The 20,788-nt window shown below is 55.3% G+C and overlaps 1 protein-coding gene across 5 annotated transcripts in view; it reads right to left on the reverse strand.

Moving 5' to 3' along the window:
* The window catches only part of Aatk (apoptosis associated tyrosine kinase), a 41,378-nt gene extending 23,287 nt beyond the window's left edge, over positions 1-18,091 (reverse strand). The window contains exons 1-2 of one of the 5 annotated variants that reach the window (XM_050140440.1): positions 17,485-18,085; positions 17,200-17,347 (exon numbers count right to left, since the gene is read on the reverse strand). Coding sequence is in view for 3 of the 5 variants with exons in the window: in XM_050140437.1 (XP_049996394.1) it covers positions 17,485-17,566 (82 nt within the window). In the remaining 2 variants the exon portion in view is untranslated. Of the gene's footprint in view, positions 1-12,615; positions 12,669-17,199 lie in introns of those variants that run through there. The other 4 variants (XM_050140437.1, XM_050140439.1, XM_050140438.1 and 1 more) reach the window with 4 other exon arrangements.
* Positions 18,092-20,788: the final 2,697 nt, after the last annotated feature.

The raw sequence follows: 20,788 nt of genomic DNA on the forward strand, positions 1-20,788 counted from the left end.
AGATGTCTCTGTCATTTCTAGAGTTTGAAAGTTGCTTTTTTCTTGTTTGCTTAGGTAATATTGTATCTTTCTGGACTCTTTGATGGAGTTAAGAATAGTTAGCTATAGTTATAGTTTTCCTTAGTTATGATATAGATTATTGTAATTTTTACTTGATAACTGTTTTGTAATTTTGCTATGTTAAGTTAAAGCCTTCCTTTTTTTTTTGTTTAAACAGAAAAAGGGGAAATGATGGAGGAAGGTCATTGAGCAATAAAGAAACTGCTTGGCTGGCCCTGATAGGTTAAAGTATAGGTGGGAGGATTAAACAGAATAGAATTCTGGGCGGAAGAGGAAGTGAGGTCAGACTCTGCTCTGCTCCTGGAGAGAGACCCTACAGCTCTGCTCTCTGGAGCAGAGACTCCAGGCTCCGCTCTCCCAGGCAGCTCAGACCCAGGATGGACAGAGGCTAGAATCTTCCTGGTAAGCACACCTTGGGGTGCTTACACACATCATTAGAAATGGGCTAGTCCAGGTGCGAGAATTAGCCTGTAAGGGCTAGAGTTCATGGGCCAAGCAGTGTTTAAATGAAAACAGTTTGTGTGTTATTTCGGGCATGAGCTAGCCAAGCGGCCGGGGTGTTGGGGACGCAGCCCCGCCGCTTCCTTATTTCAACACATCACTCCACTGGCTATGGTGGTCACAGACTCCACAGGCCTGTCCTTTGTACAGCGCCCAAGTCCCTGAGGGTGAGAGGCAGGATGAGGAGGCAACCAAACAGGCTGGCAGGAACCACACGGCCAGGGAGAGTCTGTTTTATTGTTTTTGTTTTTTGTCTTTCAAGACAAGGTTTCTCTGTGTAGCCCTGGCTGTCCTGGAACTCACTCTGTAGACCAGGCTGACCTCAGACTCAGAGATCTGCCTGCCTCTGCCTCCCAAGTGCTAGGATTTAAAGTGTGCACCACCACCGCCCAACAGCCAGGGATTGAACTTTCAAATCTACACTTGTGCCTGGGTTTCTGAAGCCCTGCTCCTTCAGGGAAGCCCCAGAGACCCACACCCAGAACACATGGAAGTCAGGAGACCTGGCTAGAGTCACCCCCAATCCAGCCATCCCCACAGACACCCCATCCTCCTTGCTCCATCTCAGCACTTGGCTGATGGTGTTTCCCAGGTCAGGAATCGGTACCCTCCAATAGTGCTCAGGGGGGAGGATGTGGCTTCACAGGGCCACGTCCACACGGCAGCAGGACCTGACTATGGGGTGAGTGTCCCAAACACTTCATCCAGTTCCTACCAGACTCAGCTACTTGCACCCAAATCTTCCACCGCTCAGATTCCCTGGGGCAACCATGTCACTGTTACTCCCGTAGCTCTGAGGTGGCCTACACTAGGGAGCTGGGCCACCCCCTTCCCTCTGCTTTTCTCGGCCCTCAGAGCACGAGTTCTCGCTCCCTCTATGGGCGTCCCCCTCACAGCTTCCTAGACTTTCAGGGAACTGAACCATGTTGGGATAATGACTGGCTTTGTGTCTCACAATGTCCAGATTTGGTACAAGTGCACCTGTGGTTGGCAGAGCCAACTGCAAAGCTGTCCACCCACTCCTCCCACAGCCTCCAGGGTGGACTCTTCCGTGCCAGCCAATGGAAGTGACTTTAACCTTCTGACCCCAGTTGTCAGGGCAGCCAATGAAAACAAACACAGAGGCCCTTGCAGCTGGTTTCCACCTCAGGGGAGAAAAGTCTCCCAGGCAAGCCAGAGGTAGCGCTTGCCTCCAATCTCCTTTGCCTGCCAGGTGACACAGGACAGGCCACAAGGGGAGGAGAAGGTACCCATAAACAAGTAGGCGTGCCTTGCTAGCCGGGCAGGTCCACGGGGGCCCTGACTGGACCATGGCTTCAGGCGATGCTCAGAATGTGATGGGTAAGGCTGGCCGGCAGCCAGCGCTGATGTGGGTGGTGTGGGCCTTCCCTCCCCCCTTTCTTTTGTAGGCTGGGCTACGCTCTGTGATGCTGCTACCTGGAAGGTTCTGGGCCAAATGGTTTGCCTTTCAGACCACATGCGTGTTAGCTTGGCCAGACTGGTCCCTCGCGTGCGCTTATCCACCGTCCTATTCCGGGGACATGGAGACCGGCTGAGATGCAAGGGGAAGAAGGACAGGCCAAGGCCATGGGGAAAGGCCAGGGAGATGCCTGCAGTATAGTTGGAGCCCCTGAGAGGGAACACAGCTTTGGCCTGGTCCTGCCTTCCCGGGTATATCCGACATGCTCCTGCCCCCACCCATGCATCCATGCCCAAACTCACAGCTACACTTTTGAGTAACCTACAGTCCAAAATATCTGGGGGCCAGGAGGCCACCCAGGTCTCCTCATTGCACAGACCCAATTTAGGTCACAGCCGATACCCACTCCTGCCACCAGGTGGCGATGCCTGGACATTTTACAGTAACGGGTGAGTGGGGTCAAGAGCCTCTCAACTACTTGGCAGGGGTGTGGAGGAACCCGGAGGCCGCCTTGGGCCGGATGCAACCCCGGTATCTAATGTGTGGGCAGACCAGAGAGTGGCCTGCGGGAGGGCAGGGGTCAAGGACAGGAGCTTGGAGTGCATCCTGGCACAGAGTACTTCCTAGGCAGCTGGGAGGTGACTCTGCCAGTTGGGGCCACCTGCATGGTCACCTGCTCTGTGTAGTCATCTGTCACACCAGATGCCTTCAGGCCCCCCATTCCACAGACTTGCCATCAAACACCCTGGACCTGGTTCTCAGACACTGCCTTCAGAAGAGCAGGGATAGCCAAGACCCCACAGAGTGGTGGATGGCACCTAGAGCCCGGTCCCTTCCCTGACAGGCTCCCTCTGAGGGCCCCTGGGGAGGGGCAGTACTCCCAGGCCTGCGGGGCCCAGGGGTTGCTGGCAGGTGCTGTCTGCTCACCAAGCCCAGTGACTTCACCATACATGACCAGGGAAAGGTGTTTAGGGCAACCTCAATCGAATAAAGCCGTGGCGCCTCCAAGAAGCTGCCTGTGGTCTCAGGGTCTTGGGTCACTGTGGTTGTGTCCTCCATCCACTCCAGAGACCAGCCCCTGAAGAAATGTGTGCAAAAGGCTGCTTGACCACTGGTCTCCGCATCTTTTCACAGATGACAGAGAGGCTCCTGGTCAGAGCGGAGATGAATACCCACCTGCCCTCTACAGGATGGGATGAGCTCACTCCAGCAAATGCCATTCTACCCGGGGTCCGCCAGCCAGCATGTCCTGCCAGCCTAGAAGGGCAGGTGGGACAGAAGTTGGTGCCGGAGCCCAGTATAGGTCGGGACTGCCACCTCCCACCACGAGGCCCTTAGATCAGCCTCCTCTCCAGATGGAGGATCCTTTGTTACCAGGGTTGCTGAGTAAGCAATAAAAACATGTCACCTTCGGTGTCACCTGGGCCTGACCTCTACCCCAGTTTCCCCATACTGGAAAGCCCTGTTGCCTTACCTGAGAGCAAGGCTTACATCAGTCCCCTGTGTCCTGGACAAGTTCAGATGAGAGGATGGGCACTCCCCAACCCCTCTTCAGTGCAGCCCCCGATGGTGGGGGAGGGGCTTGGCTTGGGGCCTGAGCCCCGAGCCCCAAGGGCAAGGGGTTGTGCCCTTTTCCAGGGCCCTGTGACTCATGTCTGCTCAGCACCACATGAAGGATTAGCCAGACACACACGGGCCACATGCTTAGAGCTGGGGACCTGGATACCACCACTACCTTGTATGGTCTGTCTAAACTCGGCCGGATCGCCCTGAGATCTCCCAGAGTAAGCACCCACAGATATGAAGATAGCAAGAGCATAGAGCTGGAGACTTGGTCACCCACAGATGCGGGCATACATTCTGGGCACTTTGTCCAAGGTGCCCCAGACAGGTGACCTAGCCTGCCGCATCTCTGCCTGGTTTATTCCCAGGACCACATCCACCAAGGGTGTTCTCTGCATCAGAGAATTCTCTGTGGAAGATCCAAGTCCACTCCGTGCAGGCCTGTAGCGGGCCACCTGCACGTTAGGCTTCATCAGGGAGGGACCCAAGAAGAGGAGGCTGGCCTGGTAGCCTCTGCGGAAAGCCAAGGCTTTCAAAATTGGAATCTCGCCTCCGTGGTCCTTGACCTTCAGGGTCTGCAGGAGAACCTGGTCATCAGGCAGAGCCGTGAGCTTCCGGTACCATGTGAGCCCTCTAGCCTGGCCAGTTTGCACCACTCCTTCCTATGCAGGGCAAGCCTAGAGTGGGCACCAGCCAGGCCTGGGAGGTCAAAGTACGCTCCCTCCAGTCACACGCTCCCCTCATGCCAGAGCAGGTGCCGGGGAGCCGCCACAGAAGAGAGCACCTTGGAGCTCTGGGGTCCCTTGGAAGCGTCTGATGACATCCATGTTACCTATCCAGAGATAAGGGGCTACCCCTCCACACAAGGTGAATTACAGGGAGTTGGCCCCGGTAACTTGGAACTCGCTGTGCTTAAGAGAAGACTACTCTCCAAAAATCAGAGATCTGTCTTCTTCAGGGACACGAAACTTCCCCACAGTGATAGGGGTTCCCATCTGTGCTGATGCAAGGCTTCACTTCAGTAATACAGGCTCCCCTCCTGGGACACGAGACTCCCCTCCAGGGACACAAGGCCCCCCTCCAGGGACACCAGGCTCCCCTCCTGGGACACGAGACTCTCCTTCAGTGACTGGAGTATCCCTTCCAGGGGCATGGGACCATCCTCAAGTGACATGAGGACCCTCATCAATGGTGCATGGCTTCCCCTCCTTTCTGCCTGGTGTGGCCTTAGTAACTAGGGTCCCCAGACACAGACTCGGCCTGGACCACAGCTACAGTATCCCTCTAAGTGCCCCATGTGGATAAGTAGAGTAGCAGGCGAGAGATGGAGCTCAAAGGGTTGGGGTTCCTGGCAAGAGGGTGTCCACAAGGTCACCCTCAGGGCTCGTGGGGGACCCCAAGGAGCGCTGCTGCAGTCTGTGGGCTGCAGAGGACTGGAGGACGGGGGTCAGCATCCCGCACACTCACTGTGCCCATAGGTGGGCTGCAGAGGCGGCCAGTCACAGGAGTCTATACCCTTTAAAAAGGAAGGAAGCAAGGGGTAAGACAGGGTGCTTGCCTTGTCACATGACACAGGCTACGCTTCAAGGGGCTCTAACAGGGAACAGACACAATCAGGCTCAAGCAGAGAAGCCAGCACGTGGTGGGACAATGGCGGTGGAAGCTCCTATACCTGAACTGGACAGCACATCTCCGCAGATCACAGGAAAGAGGGAATACTGGAGCCAGTGTACAGGTGTTCAGCAGCTCTGGGGACGAACCCAGGGCCTCTGCAGGCTCACTGAGTGCCAAACCACTGAGCCACACCTTGGCCCAGCTTCCTCAAGGAAGATAGAATGTGAAATTAAATATCACAGAAGGAAAACACACACACATGCAAAGGATGCTGGATTTTTCTTTCTTTCTTTTCTTCTTTTTTTTCTTTAAAAAAAAATAAAAGACACCTGTAATCCCTACACTGGAAAGGCAGATACAGGAGGGTCTGCTGGCTAACCAGTCTAACCAAATTGGTGAGCGTCAGGTCCAGTGAGACCTCGTCTCAAAACTAACTGTTGAGCGATTGAGGAAGACCCCTCATGTCAATCTCTGGCTTCCATACACATGTGTGCACACATACATGTGTACATAAACATGAACATGTATATGCAACACAATAACTGAAAACACTTAACTGAAGTAGCCGCAACCAAAGATATAAAAAGCAGGATGATTCAACTCAATGACCACCAAAATCCCAGCAAAATTCTTCACAGACCTCAAAAGAACGGTACTCAACTTCATATGGAAAAGTAAAAAACCCAGGATAGCCCAAACAATCCTGAATAATAAAAGAACTTCTGGAGGCATCACAATCCCTGACTTCAAACTCTACTACAGAGCTACAGTACTGAAAACAGCCTGCTATTGGCATAAGAACAGACAGGAGGACCAATGGAACCAAATAGAAGACCCAGATATCAATCCACACATCTTCGAACACCTTATCTTTGACAAAAAAGCAAAAAGTATCAAATGGAAAAAAGAAAGCATATTTAACAAGTGGTGCTGGCATAACTGGATATCAACATGTAGAAGAATGAAAATAGACCAAGTAGACCCATATCTATCACCATGTACAAAACTCAAGTCCAAATAGATCAAAGACCTCAACACAAAGCCAGCCACACTGAACCTTATAAAAAGAAAGTGGGAAGTACACTTGAACACATTGGCACAGGGAACCACTTCCTAAATATAATCCCAGCAGCACAGACCCTGAGAGAAACAATTAATAAATGGGACCTCCTGAAACTGAAAAGCTCTGTAAAGCAAAGGACATGGTCAACAAGACAAAACAACAGCCTATAGAATGGGAAAAGATCTTCACTAACTCCTCATCAGACAGAGGTCTGATCTCCAAAATATACATAGAACTCAAGAAATTGGACACCAAAAGATCACATAATCAAATTTTAAAAAAAATGGAGTACAGACCTAAACAGAAAACTCTCAACAAAAGAGTCTAAAATGGCTGAAAGACACTTAAGGAAATGTTCAACATCCTTAGTCATCAAAGAAATGCAAATCAAAACAACTCTGAGATTCCATCGTACACCTGGAAGAATGGCCAAGATCAAAAACACTGATGACAACTTATGCTGGAGAGGTTGTGGGGAAAAGGGAACACTTCTGCATTGCTGGTGGGAATGCAAGCTGGTACAACCCCTTTGGATGTCAGTGTGACAATTTCTCAGAAAATTAGGAAACAACCTTCCTCAAGACCCAGTAATACCACTTTTGGGTATATATCCAAAGAATGCTCAATCGTGCCACAAGGACATGTGCTCAACTATGTTCATAGCAGCTTTGTTTGTCATAGCCAGAACCTGGAAACAACCTAAATGCCCCTCGACCAAAGAATGGATAAGGAAAATGTGGTACATTTACACAATGGAGTACTACACAGCAGAAAAAAAAAGACATCTTGAATTTTGCAGGAAAATGGATGGAGCTAGAAAACATTATTTTAAGTGAGGTAACCCAGACACAGAAAGACAATTATCACATGTACTCACTCATAGGTGGCTTTTAAACATAAAGCAAAAAAAAAGCCAGACTACAAACCACAATCCCAGAGAACTTAGACAACAATGAGGACACTAAGAGAGACTTACATAGATCTAATCTACACGGGAAGTAGAAAGTAGAAAAAGACAAGATCTCCTGAGTAAACTGGGAGCATGGGGATCTTGGGGGAGGGTTGAAGGAGGGAGGGAGAGGCAGGGAGGGAAGCAGAGAAAAATGTAGAGCTCAATAAAAAAGAAAAAGTCACCCAAATCTCCCAGAACAAAGGCCACACTTACACAGATGCTGTTATGGGGACTCCCTTCCTAGAGGAACAAAAGTCACCCCTGACCTAGGATCTTGGAGTCTGTGGCAGTGCCACTGTGGGGTTCCAAAGGCACAACATCCCTGACTGTCAGTGAAGCTAGGCTCCAGCCTGCTTCCACCTGGAGTGAGACCCGGGAGCCCCAGACATCTGAGGACGCAGACCCCAACCCCACTCTCCACTGTGATGCAAAGGGAACCTCAAACAGGAAGAAAGCAGCAGCCAAAGCAGACACAAGACTGAGCCAGAAGACCCAGGCAGCAGACATCCTAGGTGTCCAGGACCAAGGCCAGGGCCCAGTGTATGTCCCAGAAGCCCCTTCTTGTGCCTGCTGGAATGTATTAGAAGTCAGGGGTCCTAGGCAGAGGAGAGAGGAGGAAGGAAGTCCTTCCCCCAGGTGGGAAGAGTTTCTGCTCAGGTAGAGACACAGATACCAGTCCAGCCCCACTGTGTCCCCTACAGCATCAGCCCCACTGTGTTGCCTACAGTGTGAGCCCCACTGTGTCCCCTGCAGCATCAGCACCACTGTGTACCCTACAGCATCAGACCCACTGTGTCCCCTACAGCATCAGCACCACTGTGTACCCTACAGCATCAGACCCACTGTGTCCCCTACAGCATCAGCACCACTGTGTACCCTACAGCATCAGAACCACTGTGACCCCTACAGCATCAGCACCACTGTGTCCCCTACAGCATCAGCACCACTGTGCCCCCTGCAGCATCAGCACCAATGTGTCCCCTACAGCATCAGCCCCACTGTGCCCCCTGCAGCATCAGCACCATTGTGTTCTCCTACAGCATTAGCTCTTTGGCTCCTTGTTCTCACTCCTGATGGCCACCAGGACTCAGGACCTCTCCACAGGACATCCCAGGCTCAGAGCAAAGCTGCCCAGAATGTTTTCCCAGCATCATAGGCCTTTCCTAGGCTCTCCTTCTGCCCTGACTACCAATAGGGGGTAACTGAGGCAGATGTAGCAATGTGTAGCAGTCCCCCAGAAGGTAAGATAGTATTTGAGGGGTCTGTGAGAGAAGACTGTACCATCAAAGGCCAAAGACTTTTTGTTTGGTTGGTTGGTTGCTTTTTCCAAACAGGGTTTGTCTGTAGCTTTGGAGGCTGTCCTGCAACTAGCTCTTGTAGACCAGGCTGGCCTTGAACTCACAGAGATTTTGCCTGCCTCTGCCTCCTGAGTGCTGGGATTAAAGGTGTGTGCCAACCCCGCCAGGTAGGTCAAAGACTTTTAATATTGTCCACCTGGTGCCTCCCTGGCCTTCTCAGCCCCAGCACACAAGGCAGGTGCAGGCTCTCACACGGAATGCTGGGCAGTGAGCAAGGCTGCTGGGTGGGGAGCTTGAGTTACAGTGCAACCTCTACCAAATAGCAGCACACTGGCCCAATGGCTACAAAGTTGCTGTATTCTGCCAAATGAGGTGCAAATAAGCACAAAGTATCCTTAGACCACAGCCCACTGTCTTGAGGACCACCCCTCTGCAGACAGACCCGCAGCCAGGCTTCCAAGCAAGCAGTCTGGTGAGGATGGGCTGCAGGAGGCAGACACAGCTTGGCTGGGCTACAGGGACAGCTGGTTGGCAGGTGGATACAAGAAAATAGACGACATGAACGCCTGACCTGGTTCTTTGTTTCCAGACCATGGATCAGCTCCAGGAGGGCAGGTTATTTGTAAGACCCGTGTTGGCGCCCTCTCTGCCATCCATATGAACTTGGACTAATATGATCATCTGCACATAGAAGCCCAAGAGAACAGTTCGGGATGGGGAGGGTGGAAGGGTTCTGGGGGGCACTCACTCCTCCATCCTCACACTTGCAGTCAGATGCATGGACACATATGCGCTTACACAGATACACATGTGTACCCAACGGCTACACACGTCCTCACCCGCCCCCATCCCTGGGTCATCATGCACTTGTGCTCACATACATGTACACAACACGCTTACATTCCCTCATGCATACACAGGCACACAGTACCTGTGCTCCACATGCACACACACTCTCGCAGACATACAGGTGTGCACACGTGTTCACATGAGCACTCTCCCCCAACAGACCTCCTTACAGGGATCCCCTGTGAGTGCTCACACACACACACACACACACACTCACATGTATTCTCGTCTAAAGGTCTCCATAAAGCACTCATTGGGGTCAGCACCCCCCCTCTACTTTTGGACTGGATACAGCATCCACTCATTGCGGGGACCCCCACAGGGCCACCTAGCAATCTCCTTCAAGACCCCAATGTCTGCCTTCCCGGATCCTCCAGAGGTCACCTTGGAATCAAGTCTACCAAGAGGACCGGGAAAAGACAGAAGTTCCATGGTGTGCCGCTCACAGGTGATGTCACCTCCACTGACAGATATCAAAGCCAAAGCCAAGTCTGACCTCCCAGCCCTCACCCCTTTCTCTAGCTTCTCAGGGCCCACCCCCAGGCAAGTCCAAGGGTGGAGCGGTTTTCAGCATATCCCTGTGCCCCACATCCCAAATCCCCAACAGCCACCCAGCTCAGGTGGCTTGGTGGGAGGGGCAAGGTCATAGACATACAAGGTCCCCATAGCTCCATTCCCAAGCAGTTCCCTGTTCCACACACGCCAACTTCAGCTTTCTGACACACACCCCTTGGCCTGATCACACCACTGGTCATCTTGGAACTCTCTAATTCTCACACGTGAGATGCCCAACCTAAGCCGTGGTTGGCCAAGCACAGCTAGACTGAAAAACACACCGAACACACTGGCTTTGGCTATGTTTGGACAGGACTTGTAAGAAAAAAAAAAAACCAGATGGACACGGACGGCAGTTTCAGCTCCTGAGCAGCGGCCACAGCACCACCCTCGATAACAGGAGGCACTGGGTAGAGAATGAGGCAGCTCCATGCCAGCAGGAGGGGCAGGAGAAGGCCTGTGTGGGCAGGACGGGCTAAGGGCAGTAGCGGGTCATCTCTTCCTGTTATCCGCCCTCATGAACCAAGAAGTGCCCCTCAGCTTAGTGAATGCAGCTTCAGGATAGACAATGACCGATACCCACCGGTGCCCAGGAAATGATTAGTTGAGTGGTCAGTGAGGCTCCCTAGAACAAAGAGGGTAAGTGTGCCAGTGTCCGGAGCAAACACTCCCACCGTGGCCATCAGGCTGGCCAGAGGTGCCCACCCTGCCTTACACTGCACTGCAGCCGTCAGACAGGTCAGGATGACAAGGAAGTAGACAGGTCAGGAAGACAAGAAAGTGGACAGGTCAGGATGACAAGAAAGTGGACAGGTCAGGATGACAAGGAAGTAGACAGGTCAGGATGACAAGGAAGTAGACAGGTCAGGATGACAAGAAAGTGGACAGGTCAGGATGACAAGGAAGTAGACAGGTCAGGACGACAAGGAAGTGGACAGGCCAGCAGCTGTCACCACGCACACAACTGAGGAAGGCGAACCAAACCTACAGATGTATCCCCAAAGCAACCAAGGTTTTGTGGAACCCACACAGAACCACGGGGTAGACTCCACACAGAGCCATGGTGTAGAATACAAACAGGGCCACGGGGTAGACTCCACACAGGGCCACAAGGTAGAATCCACACAGGGCCACGGGGTAGCCAGGCAGCCTCGGAGAGGCTCTCAGTGCCTAGTGAGACCCTCTGTAGGGGTAGGGGGAGCCACAGAACAGTGTCAAGGTCAGCTCCTGTGGTATGTCCTCATCAGAAACAGACCAGGGAGGCCAGGCGACACAGGACGTGGGACTATGCTGTCACGAGATGGACAGGAATGGCGGTGGTAAGAGGAAATGGGAGTCATGACCATCAGGGTGTTGGGTGATTACTAAGGAGACAAAATGTCCAAAATGAGCTATAGTAAAGACCGCACAACTCTAAAAATACTAAAAGCCATGAATTCTGTGTTCTCACAGATGAGTGTGCGGTATGCAAATGAAATCACAGTAAAGGGGAGGGAGGGGCAAGCAGACGTAGGTGGAACACGCTAGTGGGGGGGGGAGAAGGGAGGGAGAAAGGGAAAGAGGGAATGAAGGAAGCGGGGTGTCTCTCCAGAATACTCACAGGAGTGCCACAAGAGATGGCCCAAAGTGGACAGAATCCAACGCTAACCTCCAGAGCAGCCGCCTCTGGTGCTCTATTCCTAAGGTGTGGATGTCCTGCAGAGGTCTGGGGCAGCCAGAATGTGGCTCCGTGGGGCAGGCCGAGGGGGCTGCCAGGGCCTAGAGTGTGACCTCGTGGCTGTGTCCAGCTGGACCAAAGCCACAGAACCTCATCAACACCTAAGCATGCGTGCACCATCTAGCAATAGGTGGGGAACTCAAGGAAATCCCGCACATGGTGTCCACGAACAGCCCCATAGCTTCAGTTGACAAATCAAAGAACTCTGGCTGCAGCTGAGAACCACCGAAGCCCTCCTGCCTAGGTCAGCCCACTCAGGTACCCTTGCCGCTGCTCGGAGCGAGGCACGAGCTGCGGGATCATCGGCCGGGTGCAGGGGAAAGGGAACACACCTGGCTATTGTCAATTTCAGGGCCAGATTGCAGCTCAGAGATGAGTTCCCAATGGGCACACACCATTCCTAGGGTCCCCCCCTAAGGACCACAGAGAGTGGAGGAGAAGCTTAGGAAATAAGACACATGGGAAGCCAGAAGTCCCAGTGAGCAATGGACCCTATGTCAGCCTTGCAAAGATAAAGGACAGCAGCGTCCACAGATATCCACAGACCTCAACGCTCAGCCTCAGTGCCCAGCCTGGGAGCCTGGCTCCCCGTCCCATCAGACTCACAAAGCAAGCAGGTGAGCCCTACAGGAGACCCAAAACCAGCTGGTCAGGGCTACCAAGTCATGTCCCCAAGTCAGTAGGCCAGTGACAAGAGGAGACCTTCCCAGAGACCTGGGTGGATAAACAATGCTGGACTCTGTCCCGTAGAGAAGGGGGTGGCTCATGCAAACCTTGGGGTGGCGGTATAGAGAGAGGCAAGGCCATCCCCATTGCGAAAGGTGCCTGCTTCATCTCATCTACCTGTGACCGATGACACGGACTGCCCAGCCCACCGACTACAGAGGCCTTGCCCACTCTGGGGACTGCTCAGGACTTCTGGTAGGGTCCTTGCTGGACCTGAGTTCTGATGAACTACGTGTCCTCCCTCCACCCCCAGTCCGACAGGGAGAGTAGCCAGAGCCCTCCGGAGCCCCCACATACCGGCTGCTGTGCTGCTCCTGTGAGGTCCCAGCTTTGCTCCGCCCATAGTGGCCTTCTTGAGAACTCCAAACCCCACCCCACTCAAGTCCCAGCCCCTGACCCTAGCTCTGGCTCTGGCCCTGACGGAAGTAGGCAGGGGGTGCCACGTGACTTAGCCTCCTGCGACAGTCCTCAGGCAGCCATCCACCCAGACAGTCAGCCTGGGAACTGGCTCCGGCCTCGGCCACTGCCCTCATTTCCTCTGCTGGCTTCCTGAGCTGGGGGTGGGGAAGGCCACAGCCACTGGTCCCATTGCCACTAGTTCCTCTGTGACAGGCAGGCAAGACCCAGACTACGGGGACCTGAAATCAGAGTCCCAACAGGCACTATGACCCAGATTATCACACGACAAGAATATGGGGTGACACAGGGGTCTCCCCACCATAGACATAGCCTTCAGCCTACCTGGGAACAGACATCAGAACTACTGTCTTTTGAACAATAAGAGCGGGTCCCCTCATGGTCTGCCTTGGGCTTCCGTCCAGTCGATTCTAGTCCGTCCCTGTCCCAATAGCCATGAAAGAAAGGCAGGTGGCCATAGTCCTGGGAGGAGGGCCTGGCAGAGCACTGGGCACAGCCTACCCTCAAGAAGTACTCCATGAGTCCAGGACAGGTGCCAGAGACATCAAGAATGTTAGCCACCAGGACCCACCACGTATACGCAGATGCGTGGCCGACTGAGGGTTTGCCAGCTCCTCCTTGGTCCCTGGGCCTGAGGGGTACTATACCTAAATTCTTTGGCTGCCTGGGTAAAGACCCCAAACTGGTGGCTTCTGTGGGAATGGTTCTTTCCTGGCCCCGAACAAGTCTGGCAGTGGCAGGCCTTGCTGGTTCTTCCAGCTTGGGGTCGGCAGCCCTCTGCTTGTAGTGCTTTTGCTTGACTCCAGTACCTCTCCCCAAACCCCTCATTTCTGTGTCCTCTTAGCAGGATATCTGCCACTGGATTTAGGGCTCACCCCATTCTGAGGTTCGGGGGGGTCATAGTCCCGGTGACACCTCTCAAGTGAGCACGCACTTGTAGAACCCTTGAGACGGGACAGTGGAGCTCAGGCAAAGAACCCTGTGTCCTGCAGATCAGGACAAGGGAGAAGGGAGCTCACACCCACAAGAGTCCCCCACAGAGGTGCCTACACACTGTATGTGCACACAAGGTACATGTGTGCAGGTACACACTTGGACATGGACATAACTAGGTCCTGCCAGTCCGACTATGCCTGTCTCATTCGCCATGTGGGAGGTGCGTGTTGCAGGTATGTTTGTATCCATGTCTGCGTGTGCCACACATGTACAGGAGCCTGCATACCAGGGAATGTTGGGGAGAGCAGCAGAAACCCCACATGTCTCCTGCCCCTGCCCCAGGGTTCTGTGACCGCCCTCTGGTGGTTTCGCTGAACTGCTCCCAGAGAAGCCGCCTGTATATAGCCAGCACGCCACCTCTCAGACCGGTCACCCCTAACCTACAAGCTTTAATGGCTCATCAAGAAGAGGTCATATTGAGGTAGGGGTCGGCCTTAAATCTAGGCCCATAGCTTCCTGTCACGGGGCCCACAGGCAGGGTGACAAGCCAGAGGCAGCACCCTGGACCCTGCATTCAGCTCCTATGAAGGCCTGGCTAGTTGGTGCCTTCAACCAGGTCCGGTGACGGATCGGGTTTGTCACTCAGTGAGTCACAACTTTCCATATTCTAAGTCCATCTGTGAGCCAGGGACTAGTGCTTCTGGGGACCTCCTGGCTCGTTTTCAGGGCCGCCTTTGTCGCAAGTCCCAAGTACACCCATCCACGTGCCACTCAGATCCAGGTCTTCTGCCACAGTCACTATGAGCCCAGGGATGCCAGTCCCATACCCTGTCCCATGTGGACACCTAGGAAACAACGTCCCAGAAGGGCGCAGCCAGAGTCTTCATTCGGAGCCCACCGTGGGGTGAAGACTTGAGCAGGGACCAGGATGTAGGCTGAGGGGCTGGAGACAGCGAGCAGCGGGCACTGTGCAGGGTAAGCGGGCAATGGCAGACAGCGGAGTGGGACAGCCATGCCTTCTCTGCGCTTCTGCAAGCTGCCAGGGTGGCTGCCAGCTCCATACCCCCTGCCTCAGACAGGAAGCCGGCAGAGGCCACCCTGACCAGCCTTGCCCGGTGCCTAGTACTCCACAGCACCACGTGGACCACCTTACAGATAAGCAAACTAAGGACCAGAGAGGGTCAGACATCAGGGAGTGAGCAAATGGTGGGGGGGGGGCGCTAGGGCTCCCCCAGCCCTGGCGTGGGGGGGCAGTCCCAAAGTATCGTGGGAGTGCAGGTTCTTCCAAGGGAAGTACCTCACTGGAGTCCCTACACCACCGCTAAGGGCCCTGGCCACTAGCGACACTAGCGACGGTACCAGGCCCCAGCAAACATCCCTGGCCTATATTAGCTCCCTTAGCTGCACAAGGCACACTGAGGAGGAGAGTGAGAAACAAGGTCAGTCCCCTGCCTCAGTGCGAGCTGACTGCCATTCACTCGAGGTCATCAGCTCCTACCCCTTCCAGCTGCTCTTGTCCTCCATGACCCCCTGTCGCCCCTTTTCCTTGACTATCATGCTCTGTCTGCCTGGAGAGCAGTCTCAGAGAGACTTAAGGAATGGCCGAAGAGCACATAGCCAAGAGGCCACTGGGTAGGGTCTAACAAAGAAATCCTTCATGGTCACCCACATCCTGGGTGACAGGGAATGGGGCACAGAGTCAGACTTCACAGCAGGCCCGTCTGGGCGCTTGTCCGACCATGACACCCCACGATTATGTTCGGCCCCAGCAACCTGTCCTGTCCAGGGTGGCGAGGGGCCCAGCATGCTAAGAGCCACCACTTCAAGCTTGCCTGCCAGTTCTACGATGCTTGCAGACCTGGCCATAGGTGCAAGGGTTCCTTAGAGGACTGTCGGGGAGCACTGGACAACCCACAAACACACTCTTCAACCACACAAACATGAGCCTTCCTTTGAGCTTTGGTGGCTCTAACTTCGACAACATCAGCTAGACCATCTATCTCTCCCTACTCAGCTTCTGCGGGTACAGGGCCTTCAGGCACCAATTGTGCCCATACCTCCTCACCCCCACAAATGGCTCACCAGGTTCCTCCTCCAACCCAGACCCAGCCATAGGCATCACCATCCCATCTTCCAAAAAGGGAAGCAGAAGCCCAGAGAAGCAGACAGACACAGGGACTCTGATGGCAGAGAGTGGCTCGTGAGCACAGTCTTTCCCTCCAGCACCCAGGTCTGGTCTTGCTCCCCACTAAGTCCCCCATCGCCACCATCCAAGCCCTAGGGGCAGCAAGGGCACCATGCCCACGGGCACACAGCTCTCACGTCCCGCTAGATCATTACACCAACACACTGTAATTACACAGATCAACTGCGCAAGAGCGCAAGAGCTGCCTGCAGTCCTGCTGGCGCTCCGAGGTGGGGGAGGGGCGCTTCTGTCCTGGGTACCCCGGAGGAGGAAGGGGTGACAAGCCACCAGGGCGAGTCCGGGCAGATGGGAGGATGCAGGGCTTCCTCCCTCCCTCCTGTGAGCAGCCTAGGCCCCACCCCTATCCAAACAGCTCCAGGGCCACCTGTCTGGAGTCTGGAAGGACCAAGTGCTGGGTAAGGCTTGCCATGGGGGACATCCTGGAGCCCTGATGCTGGGGATAGCTGTCCCTAAAGCGGGTCTGGGCCTGAAGCTCCTGCTCAAGGCCACCTCCACTCCTGCCGTAGCTTCAGTGGGTCACAATCACTGCTGCTAGCTAGGTTCTGTGCCTTTGGTTGGACAGTAAATGGTGACCTTCAAGCCCCTTGGGTCAGCCAGGAAGTCACTTCTGAGCAAGGGACATGACAGCCCTAACTAAGCCCAGTAGGCAGCGCCCATCAGCCCCCCTCCCTAGGAGCAAATGCCTTCAGATGGAGTCCTGCCCCGGGGGACTCGGTGCATCACAGCACACACTGGCCCCACTCCAGGAGGGAGACCCAGGAGAGCCATCACGTGTGAGCTGGGCTTTGTTTGGGCTGTGCAGCCCAAGCCAAAGCCCGGGGGACATGTGGGTGGGACTCGTTACCCTCCCACTCAGGACAAGCAAACAGAATCTGTGTTAGAGACAGCTGCCACAGCCCCCTCTGCCCTCCACAGCTGTCCATCCTGCTCGGGCAGCCGTGGTAAACACATTATCCCTGTGTCCACAAGCCAGGTGGAGCAAGAGGCCCACCCCCAGGTCCTGTGCGGCCAGCTGGTCGGTACCACCTCTCCAGAGGGGGATCTCAGGTGGGCTCATGTTAGGGGTCTTCATTGACCCCACGTACACCCACCACAAGCTGCTGGGGTGGGGGTGGGGGACTGGCTGGACAGAAATTTGCAGAAACCAGCGGCAGGTTTGGGAAGGGGCCTTCCACACCAAAACATGGACCAGCAAGCTCCCACACTGGGCCTGGGTTCCTATCCTGCCTTGCAGAACACCCCTCACCTCCCCAGGGCCCTGAGTCCTGGCAACCTCTCTCCGGGACACCTGGGGCCAACACAGGCCCTCTTGTCCCAGTTACCTGCGCCAGGGAGGCATCCAAAGAGACAGGGGCTGATGCTGCCAGCCAGAGCTGAAGGGGCCGGCTGTGCAGAGGGTCTGGCCCCAAGGCCTGCCCACCTCCGGAGACCTGTAGTGGGTCCTCGCCGGTCCCTGTTCTTCTGCGGGGACTCAGGGCAGAGAAAGGGTTAATTTCCAGGCAAAATGGGAAACCGCGGCTCCAGCAGCATCATGTCGGAAGTGGGAAGACAGGTGGGGGGGCAGCTGCAGCCGCAAGGCCGCCTCCGAGGGCGCCGCGCGGACTCACCCGGGTCGAAGTGGGAGCTGAAGGCGAAGCTGGGATTGAAGAAGGACGACGACATGGCCAGGGCCAGCAGCGCGATGGGCATCCCCGGGGCCGGCGTTGCGCTCAGGCTCAGAACGCCCGCGGCCTGGGCCAGCGTCCCGACATCATCATCATCGCCCAGCGGCCTCCGCAGGTGCGGAGCGCACTGCCCCCCCCCCCGCTCCTAGCGCCCCCAGCCACCGCCGCAGCGCGGGCACCAGTGGGGGCGGCGACAGACGAGGCGCCTCCGCCCGCCGCCGCGGCGCCGCGGGGCTCCGGCTGGTGCAGTCCGAAAACACGCGGGAGCGCGCGCGAGGTGGGGGGGGGAGGAGTAGAAGGGGGGATGGAGGAGGGCGTACGAGGGTTCTGGGGGTACGGAGCCGGGACAAAGCAGGGAAGGGGCACGCAGGTCGTGGACAATGGGAAAAGGAGAGGGGTCTCAGAGGCAGGGGGCTATGGGATGAGGGGGATGCAGATTGAGGGCACAGAGGCTGGGGACAAGGAGTGGGGAACAGAGGCAGGGGAGGAGCGTGGGTCGTGGGACACTAAGTGATGGGAGGGGGCACGGAAGCCCGGACCAAGGGGTAGGCAGAATGAAGGCTGAGGGGTTAGGAATGCACAGATGATGGGGCTATAGAGAGGGATGTAGGCTGGGAGCACAGGGACTGGGGAGAACGAGAGCGGAGAGGCAGAAAGAGGGGCATCCAGGTTGTGGGACACTAAAGGATGTAGGATAGGGAGAGGGGGCCGAGGTTGATGCTGCGGGATCTGTGGAGCCCAGAGTGGAGACGCAAGCACAGAAGGGACTCGCAGGTCCCAGCAGACGAAGGGTGTGGGCGGAGGGAAGGGGTTTGGAGGCCTGGGCTACCGGGATGGAGACGAGGGCACAGAGAGGGGAGGAACACTGAGGTGCTGAAATGCAGGGAGTGGGGGGGGCACCGAAGCTGTGGGGACCCGAAGGGGTCGGCACGGAAGTGGGTGGGGGGTTGGAGCAGGGAACTGCGGCAGAGGCGGGAAGCATGAAGGTCGGAGGTCGGAGGTCTCAGGAGCCCGAGATGGAGATCCAGCCCTGGATGAGGGGGAGACTGGAAGCCTGCCAGGCATGGACGCTGTGGGCGTCTCAAGAGGTCACTGAGGTCGTGGGGATTGTCACAGAGGCCAAGAGTCATGGAGGAGGTTATGGACAGGAGTGGAATGGAGGTGCGGAGCCGGGGTCCTGCTGAGTAGCGGAGGGTGCACGGAGATAGATGGGGGCACCCAGGAGCTTGGGGACACCGGGTCACTCGCAGGTTTGAGGGGGGTGGCTTGTCGGGGGGCGCTTGCGCTGGTGGAGGCGGGGGAAGCTGTTTTTGTACTAACCGCCTGCGGCTGTGCCACGCTGCGACGAACGGCCGCCCCCTCCCGCACAGATCGGCCAGGGCGCTTGGAGCGGGCGGCGGCGCCGGGCACGGACGCTGCTGTGCCCTGCGCCCCTCCTCCTCCCGCCGCAGCGCCATCTTGCAGCGTTGCGACGCAGCTGCGGGCCTTGCAGCGAGTAGGCGGAGGCACGAAGAGGGGCTGCCACCTGCAGCTCTGGGGTCCTGGACAGTCATACGGTCACTCATTCATTCATTCTCGGGCCAGTTACAGAGACCCTTGGGGTCAACAGTTGGAGAGCAAGGGGATTATGCTATCTGGAAACCTGAGAGAGTGGAGTGTTTGAGCAGAGGGTCCGCAGCGACCCGAGCAGCAGAATGGTTAGGGTCAGCAGAGTCAGAGAGATCAGGGTCCACCCTGCTTTTTCCAACATGACGCTTGTGAAATTTGGGGTAGTCATCTCTGCCCATGTTGTCAGCCGTAGTGAAGCAACACAGCTCAGCTGGAGGGCCAGCAGGCTTTGGGGTTAGCCTTGAGTTTATGGCTGAGTTTGTGGTCCTCTTGGAATCCCATGGAAAAGTGGTTGAGGCAGCCCCGGTATTCTTGGAGTCGCCAATGATCATCGGTTCATGAACTAGCTTCATCCCAGGTTGGGGGGCCGGGCAGCAAGCACCTCTAGGTAAGAGGACCTTGCTGTGTGGCTCTTCCCTGTTCCTTGGCCAGGGTTGCCGTGGAGTTCCCACATGCTTCAGTGTGTATACTCTGATGTCAGAGGACATTCTGTAGTTCCGCCCCCAATCAAGGGGGGATGCGGACCCTAGAAGCAGCTGACCTCAAGAGCGTGGCCTGGCAGGGGCCAGGCTTATGGGAGAGGTGGCAGGCCCATCTAGGAATGAAAGCAGAGAGGAGGAGGCTCTGGAGAAGAAGGCTGGGCTGAGAAAGAGGGGGATGAGCAGGCTAGGAGCCTTCAGCGAGAGGGTGAGGTTAGACCTAGAAGAGGGTGAGGTAATGAGGCCCCCACCTCAGAGAAAAATTGGGGTGGGGACCCCAAAACCTAGCAGTTATGTCCATGCAGTTACATCACACTGTCCAGTCAGACTTGAAACGCTGACGTGTGCTGTCTCGATGGGGATGAGCCACAAAAACAGGCTGCTCGGTGAGGAGGCCAGTCAGAAGGTCACAGGGCTGTGGTTCTGTTTACAGGAACAAATGTCCGGAGCAGCCTGGTCCACAGAGACCAGCTGCAGGCGGGGATTGCCGGAATCCCCAGAGAGGGGAAGTGCGGGGTGACCACGAGGCTCCTTGTGGAGCTGAGGACAAAGGTGCTGGACTTGGGTAAAAATGGCAGCTACAAGCCCAACGAACCCACCGACCAGCACGACCCAACCAAAGGTGGAGGCAACGACAAAGCCCCACCGAATCGTCAACTTTAAAAAGATACTCCATTTATTTATTGTGTGTGTACACACGGGTATGCCTGTCATGGTGCACGCGTACAGGTCAGAGAACGGCTTTTGGGAGTCACTTCTCTCCTTTCTTCTGTGGGTTTCTGGGATCAAACTCAGGTCAGCAGGACTGGAGGCAAATGCCTTTACCCACTGAGTCATCTTGCCGTCCCTGAATTACAGACTTTAAATACAAGCATTCAAGCTGAGCGGTGGTGACGCACACTGTCAATCCCAGCATTCACGAGGCAGAGGGAGGGAAGTTCGAGGGGAGAGTGAGGCCCAGGACTGCTAGGGCTACACAGAGAGACCCAGTCTGGAAAGACAAAATGACAAAGTGTTCGACAAAGTGTTCTTCGTGTATTTTTGAAACAGGGTGTTGGGGAGCCCAGCCTGGACCCAAGCAAGCTATGTAGTCAATGTTAACCTTGTTTTTTTATTTTATATATATATGTGTGTGTATGTGTATAAAATATTATATATGT

Source organism: Alexandromys fortis, unplaced genomic scaffold (assembly GCF_014885135.2).
Source record: "Alexandromys fortis isolate MF-2015 unplaced genomic scaffold, M_Fortis_MF-2015_v1.1 scaffold_39, whole genome shotgun sequence".
Lineage (NCBI taxonomy): Eukaryota > Metazoa > Chordata > Mammalia > Rodentia > Cricetidae > Alexandromys > Alexandromys fortis.